The sequence below is a fragment of the Bison bison genome, unplaced genomic scaffold (genome assembly GCF_000754665.1).
Source record: "Bison bison bison isolate TAMUID 2011002044 unplaced genomic scaffold, Bison_UMD1.0 scf7180017864160, whole genome shotgun sequence".
Lineage (NCBI taxonomy): Eukaryota > Metazoa > Chordata > Mammalia > Artiodactyla > Bovidae > Bison > Bison bison.
In genome coordinates this window covers 8,575,868-8,583,809 of record NW_011494732.1, presented here as the reverse complement: position 1 = coordinate 8,583,809, position 7,942 = coordinate 8,575,868, and the positions used below count along the sequence as shown (strand labels likewise).

The following is a 7,942-nucleotide window of genomic DNA, read 5'->3' as shown; positions in this document are numbered from 1 at the left end:
GGAGAAGGAAATGGCAACCCACTCCAGTACTCTTGCCTGAAGAATCCCATGGACAGAGAAGCCTGGCGGGCTACAGTCCATGTGGTTGCAAGGAGTCAGACACGACTGAGCAGTTAACCATAGCCACAGGAATGCAAACTGCTCAAGAGTTAGAAAATCTTGAACTCTGCAGGGCAGAAGTACAATTTTTTGGCTCATGATAAAGATTCAACATGCAAAAGTATAGGGACAATTGTGATGTTGATTATAAACTATGTGTATTAATGGGGGATTTCCTTGCAGTTCAGTGGTTAGGACTCCAGGCTTCCACTGCAGGGGATATGGGTTCAATCCCTGGTCAGCGAACTAAGATTCTCTATGCTACTCGATGCAGCCAAAAACAAACAAACCTACAAATCGTGTCCATTTGTCAAACTTCATAAAATGCTACACTTCAATAAATCTGATTTTTTAAAAAAGAAAGCAAAAAACCTGATGATAACAAATGCTCACAAGAATGAGCAGGAACTCAAATTGAGAAACAAAGAAAAGAAAAGAAAAAAGTAGAAGCAAATTATATAAACAAATATTTGGCACAATGGAGTTTTTAAAATCTATCCCTGTTAAAAAGAATATTTATGGGAAAGGGCAGAAAACGAAGAAAGTAGGTATCTTAACTACCTTTGGGCAGTATCAGAAAAAAAGAAAGGTTTAAATGATAAAGTGAGATAAAAATTGCAGGGAGGAGAGATTCTGTAGTTCATGAAGGTATTTATCCCTGGACAAAATGTCTAGGTAAGCAACACCTCCACAAAATGAAAAGGGCTTTCCAAGCAGGAAACTAACAAGCCCACCTCACAATTAGAAAAGGCTGATGCGTTAATACCTTGATACCATCCAAATCCAGAAAGCAGAGGACCAGTGAGGAAACGTCAGCACAGAAGACAAGGGGCCCCGTGCTCACCGTGTTTCCCACAGTCTTCCAGGCCCACAGCCTTGAGGTCCACACTGTGAATCTTGCACAAGACTCTGTTCATGGCAATATAGATGGCCCGCCTCTGGCTGGGCTCCAAGCCTGGCGGAGAGGGGTCTTTGTTGATGAGGCCTGGGCAGTATTCCATCAGATAGAAGGGGTTGGTGACGATGCTGGGAGGGACACAAGCAGGGTATTTCAGTGGCCTGTGATGTGGCAGGCCGTTAGTCAGGGCACTGCTCTGTCCTGTGTGTAAGCTCTGAATGCTGGGTGGGAGTACTGGAAGCTTCCTTTTTCTTCTGCATATAAGCAGAGGTTAGAAGTATTCCCTCTGCAAACCAATCCACACACACACACACACACATCCCTGTTTACACTCCCTTGCCAGCATGCCTCTCTTCTCTTTGGTCCACTTGTAGAAGGTATCAGAATGGGATTAAGTGTGATAATATAGGAAAGCAACTGTTGAGAGGGGGTCAGAGTCACACAGAATCAGGCTTAAGTCCCACCTCTGCCTTTCCTAGCGATGTGATCCTGAGGAACATAGTAAACCTCTCTGAGCTTGTTTTTCTTAATCTTCAAGGGGCAGTTATAAGAATTAAGGGAGAAAATTTATATATGGAGTGTCTGAAATGTGTCTGGCTCCAGTGAAGATTCTATAAGTATCCCTTCCCGTTAGATATAATTTCATCATTATTCAGTGGTTTGAATGGCATACAAAATGTCATTAATCCATCTCTTCATCATTCCTAGAAATCAGCTTAGTACTCTAAAAAGTTGTTTTGAAAATTCTACCATTAGGACTGTTTATCCTGACTTGAACATGGATAAGATATTAAGTTATACAATTCTTTTTAATTATCTTAAATGTAATACTGCTATGAAAGAAAATATCTTTATTTTTAGGAGATGTATGCTGCCTCCAGCTTACTTCTAAAGGTTCAATCTTATTTATATATATTTATTAAAAAGATACTTATTGGGACCTCCTTGATGGTCCAGTGATTAAAAGTCCATGCTCCTAATGCAGGGGGCACAGGTCTGATCCCTGGTCAGGGAACTAAGATCCCACATGCCATACACCACAGCAAAAAAAATTAAATATATATAAAAACAAAAATAAAAATATATATGTATATATATGCATACATATATATATTTGTTTACAAAATAATCCTTTATAATTATTTAACAAAATTATTAAATGTTATAAGACAATATTATCTTATAAAATTATATTATGTAATTATTACTATTTCTATAATATTTTATATATATAAAATACACTTACATACATACATACACATATATAGAAAGCAAATATGGCAAAATGTTAACAATGTTTCCATCTAGCTGAAGTATAAGTGGGTGCTTATTATGCTATTTTTTTTCTTCTTTCACCTACACTGTAAGTTTCGTATTTTTCATAATTTAAAAATTGAGAAAAAAGATACAGACTTAAAAAGCATATTACAGGGACTTCCCCGGTGGTGCAGTGGTTGAGAATCTGCCTGCCAACGAAGGGGACATGGGTTCGATCCCTGGTCCTGGAAGATGCCACAGCCGTGGAGCAATCAAGCCCATGTACCATAACTACTGAAGCTCACATGCTCTGGGGCCTGAGAGACTCAACTACTGCAGCCCGCCCCCTAGACCCTGTGGTCCACAAGAAGAGAAGACATCGCAGTGAGAAGCCTGTGTGCCGCAACTAGAGAGCAGCTCCTGCTCTCCGCAACTAAAGAAAGACCGGGTACAGCAACGAAGACCCTGCGCAGCCAAAAATCAATCAATAAAATTATTTTTAAAAGCATACTACAAAGCAACTTTAGAAGTTTAGAAAGCCACAATAAAAAAAAACTAAGAAAAACAACATGCAACTTGATGGAAATATATTTCTAGAATGTTTAAAAAAAAAAAAGATGTTTTCTACCAAACAGGAGGTTCCTATAAAATCTCTTTTCTCTTCTACCCAAATTTTATTTTTCTTTACTCTAGAAAACTGAAATTAAGAGTTATTATATGGGCTTTTCTCTTCTGTACCTTGAGTATACAACATAAAAAGTAAATCTGGACATTACCTTGACTCTTCACAGAGGTGAAGAACTTTGGGCTTATGGGCTCCAGCATTTACAAGGGCTTCCATCATCCTGCCAAGAAAAACGAATGAACTTCTGACTGAAGTGATGAAATTGTCTTGAAATTATTTTTCTGATTTAAAAATTAATAAATGCATAAATTAAAATGGAACTCTTAAAAAAATTCAATCGACCAAAGAAGGCAAGGAGAACAGAAAAACAAATGAGACAAACAAAAAATGGTTCATTTACAGACCTAAGTCAAACATACTGATAATTACATTAAATTTAATAAAGTAAATATTCTGATTAAAAGATGAAAATTGTCCTACCAGATAGAAACACAAGACCTAATAGGTACTGTTTATAAGAGACATTCTTTAGGGACTTGCCTAGTGGTCCAGTGGTTAAGAATCTGCCTGCCAACTCAGGGGACAGGGGTTCCATCCCTGGTCCAAGAACTAAGATCTCACATGCCTCAGAGTAATTAGACCTACACCCCAGAACTACGGAAGCTCACGTGCCCTAGATAGAGCTCATGCTTTGCAACAGAAGAAGCCACTGCAATGAAGAGCCCGTGCGCCACAGCGAAGACCCAGTACAGCCAAAAATATAAAATAAGTAAATAAACTGCATAAAAAGTACCTATGTGTGTGTGTATATACACTGAATAACTGAATCACTTTGCTGTACACCAAAAACTAACACAAGTAAATAAACTATACTTCAGTTTTTTTAAAAAAGTAGAGGTATTCACATAATGAATCCCCCAGTTTCAATAACTGTCAATTAAAGGCCATGCTTCTTTGGGCTAAAGCCCCACTAACAGAATTCCAAAAATTTCTAGCCTCCTAGTGGTTTAGACGGAGAAAAGAGAAAAAACAATCTCCTGAATAAAATTAGGTGACATGTTCTTATCTAAAATAATTTTGGAAAGTCATACTTGTAATTTTAAATGTCTCAAGGCACTTCGATGGGGCACTGACTTGCCAGCCCAGGCGTGGGGCTGTGGAGGCTGGAGACAGAGCACACCCCACTCCACACACACACCCTGAGAATTTACCTGAACTCCCTCTCTACTGCATGCGCGGATGGAAGGAGTGTCCCAGGGGGTTTCTTCCTCAGAACCAGCTGATGGTTAGCCGGCTTGACATAGTAGGTGGGATTTGACTGCCTGTGATCAAACTGAAGGAGTTCCAATGGGCCTGTAAGTTTGAAAGGAAGGAAAACTCAAACCAGCTCTGGAGGACAGATGTGGACAGAGATTCTTTCTTTCTAAGGAGTATTGTACATGGACACAGAGCATCCTGATTTGGAATGCACTGTAAGGAAAGCATCTCCTCCCTGGGTACCAGAGATGACTGCATCCCAGGCATACCCCCCACCCCAGCTTCAGTCCAGAATGTCACGCTGCAGTGTGGCAAAGGCCACTGGATTTACACCACAACAATTTTCACTTTCACAAGTATCCAATTTTGTCCGTCTTGCCAACTCCTGCACCGTAAAGAAAAGCTTTATAGTTCTGTTTATGAACCATAAGCACAGTCATGGCAACCATCTTGCTAAATGGAATACTTTAAGCCAAGGATGAAAAGTGCCCTTGTGTGTCCCTCACCCCATACTCGGCCACACCACACCTGACACTGGTGTGACAGCTGAAAGGAGCTATGCAGAGGCCTACAGCTCAAACCACAGCAGCTTTGGGGAGATGTGATTTCCCACCACAAAGATTAAACTCTGAGGCTCCCTTGCAGAAACAGCCTAATTAACCCTAGTCTTAGAATGATATGAACTCTACACACAGATTTGTTTCACTTGGTCAAAGGAGCAGGAAATGGGAGTTTGTCTGAATTGGCTCAGTTCAGTTAAGTTCAGTTGCTCAGTTGCATCCGACTCTTTGCGACCCCATGGACTGCAGCACGCCAGGCCTCCCTGTCCATCACCAACTCCCGGAGTTTACCCAAACTCTGGTCTGATTCAAAATGGTCCCTCAGCTCTGTAGAGGCTCTAGGAACAATCCGATCACTAGAAAACATCCTCACATGAAGCTACATGCAAAGAAAGAGAACTTTCAAGGATCAAACGGGAGGCCAAATTTTATGCCCAGGTAGAAGTTTCTTTAAAAGCTCATGAATCACCTGTTTTTCTGAGGGTGGAATGTGAACAATGAGAGAGCAACCTATGAAGAGATGGAGACATGTTCTCATTTAAACTCCTGCAACTTTTAAGTCACCTTCACAAAATAAGCTGTCATCTCAAAAATATCAGAAAGACCCAAACACCCTAGGCACATACTGCAAGTTCTTCTCCCCCAGGACAGCTGTTTGCAGGTGACTGCTGCCATGCCACAGTCTCACGTGGAACAAGGGCCAAGTACGCTCTGGGGATCCGTAGCAAAGGAGGTCAGTGCTTCTTCCCAAGCAAAACAGAGCAGCACCTGGGTCTGCAGGGCCCAATGGCTATTTTCTTCACCACATGGCATCTTTATCTCCAGCATATTCCACCAGGATAGAAAGTGAGAGCCAGGCTGAAAGCCTAGCCCTCTACCAAAATGCAGAGACTTAACTACCTGTGACTTGGGGCCCCAGTAAGTCTTTGAGGTACTTCTCCAAGGAGTCTTTGGGAATTTCCATCGTCTTTCTCATAAGGCGAATGTTTAGAACAGCCATTCTCAATGGAAATCCCCAAAGAGTTTCCAATTCCTTTACTGCAGTCTCTGGGTCATTGACCTGGTTTCAAAGAGAATACTGAGCATGGATCCCCAGACAACCCTGACCTCTCCTCCTGCCTTTTCTCTATGAGGGTACTTTTTTAGAGAGAAATATTTTTTAATAGCCTGAGCAAAGACTTGGGAACCAGAAAGTCAGCTGATGAGAAAGCCTCAGAATGAGTTTCCTCCTTCCATTTACTACCTAACCACGTTAATCTTTCTTATCTGCTGGGAAGAGTGACGGTTAAATGTCCATGATACTCCCTTTTGCCAGGAGGACAGAATATTGTACTGTAGTGTCCACTCTGTCCCTATGGACCGGTTAATAATGAAAACCCAAATGTAGAAAGCTGGATGGAGACCCCTTCTCACATGGTTTCTCCCGCTTCAAAGCACTGGGGTGGTCCGGGTGCTGGTAGCTTCTGGGTCCCCACCCGAAACAGCATCACCAGATCAGCCTGTCACCTGAACCATCTTAAGTCTGCCATTCACCTCCCTGTGTGACTTTTTCTTGACTGCCTTCTTAGTATGTGTGTGTCTTACTTCTTATTGAAAATACAAGTGACTAATCACCTAAATTTCCTAATTAAAAGGTAAAAAGACTGTGGCAGCAAGGACAAAAACCACCAGAGGCAACTCTGACTCTTGAGTGTAAGACGACTGCACAGAAATGCTTACACTAGGACTCCCTGGTGGTACGATGGGTAAGAATCTGCCTGCCAATACAGGGGACACAGGTTCGATCCCTGGTCTGGGAGGATTCCACATGCCTTAGAGCAACTAAGCCGGTGCAGCACAACTACTGAGCTTGTGTTCTAGAGCCGGGGAGCCACAAATACTGAGCCCACATGCTGTAGCTACCAAAGCCTGCGTGCCTAGAGCCCCCGCTCCACAACAGGATCAGAAGCCCCTGCATGGCAATGAAGATTAGCCCCTTCTCGCGGCAACTAGAGAAAGTTCACATACAGCAACAAGACTCAGCACAGCCAAAAATAAAATAAATAAATTTTTGTAAAAAGAAATACTTACGCAATTGTCTGAAGCATACTTACACTAGTGCCTGAAGCACAAAAGGGGTTCAAAAAACAGTGACCATTACCTTAATGGTGTGAATACCAAGGCCGGCAGCTGCTTTTAGATTTGGTCCAAGATCATCAAGAAAGATGGACTCAGAAGGCTGCCAGCCAAGCCACTCCAAGCACAGCTTATACATCCTGGGATCTGGCTTGCAGACACCTTCCAGGCAGGATTCTACTACCTGAGGGAGGGGCAGGAAGGAGAGATAAATGTCCCTAAAAGGGGTGTTCCCGTGTATACCCTGGTATGTTTTTTTGAAAAGAAGAGCAGAAAAAAAGACAGTGGAGGTTTGTTATAACAAATAAAGAGTGTCATGATATGAAATGATGTTGCTTTTTTAACTGGAGTGATTTGGAAATACTGGGATGCAACCTGAGGGAAGACTCAGAAAACCAAAGTTCTGGTTCAGACATGGTGAGTGACCTTGTACCAGCAGTGAGGCCATGAGGGACTGCAGGTTCATCGTCAGGAAACTGGAAACACTGATAGCCATCTTACCCATCCTAATGGTGGTTCAGACAGTAAAGCATCTGCCTACAATGCAGGAGACCCGGGTTCTATCCCTGGTTGGGAAGATCCCCTGCAGAAGGAAATGGCAACCCGCTCCAGTATTCTTGCCTGGAAAATCCCATGGACGGAGGAGCCTGGTTGTCTACTGTCCATGGGGTCGCAAAGAGTCGGACACAACTGAGTGACTTCACTTAACTGACTTAAGACCCATCTTAACAGTAGCTGGGAAACTTAGTGAAACTGGAATGTGTTCCAAAACTAGGTATTGTGGCTGCACAGGACAAAAGAAAAGCGGCACATTTCAGATTTAGGGAAAGTATTTTATGGTTTTCTCAAAAAGAAAGCAGTGTTTACTGTTATAAAAGAAACAAGACTTTAATGTCCATATTTCAGAAGTGAAAAACAAACAGCTATATTCAACCTAGACAGATAAATTCCACAGAAGGGCTGACACCAAAGAGATCCTCAATGGCAGAAACATGGTTCCTTTCTTTTTTAAAGAATTTTTTTAAAAAGACTTTTTTGATGTGGACCATTTGGGTCATGGTGGAGAGATTTGACAGAATGTGGTCCACTGGGGAAGGGAATGGCAAACCACTTCAGTATTCTTGCCTTGAG

The 7,942-nt window shown here is 42.0% G+C and overlaps 1 protein-coding gene across 1 annotated transcript in view; it reads right to left on the bottom strand.

Annotated features, from left to right (window-relative positions):
- Window positions 1–7,942, bottom strand: part of ACAD10 (acyl-CoA dehydrogenase family, member 10) — a 43,382-nt gene that overhangs the window by 15,006 nt on the left and 20,434 nt on the right. The window contains 3 exon segments of the mRNA XM_010841385.1: window positions 944–1,125; window positions 3,031–3,099; window positions 4,091–4,232. Coding sequence (XP_010839687.1) covers window positions 944–1,125; window positions 3,031–3,099; window positions 4,091–4,232 — 393 coding nt within the window.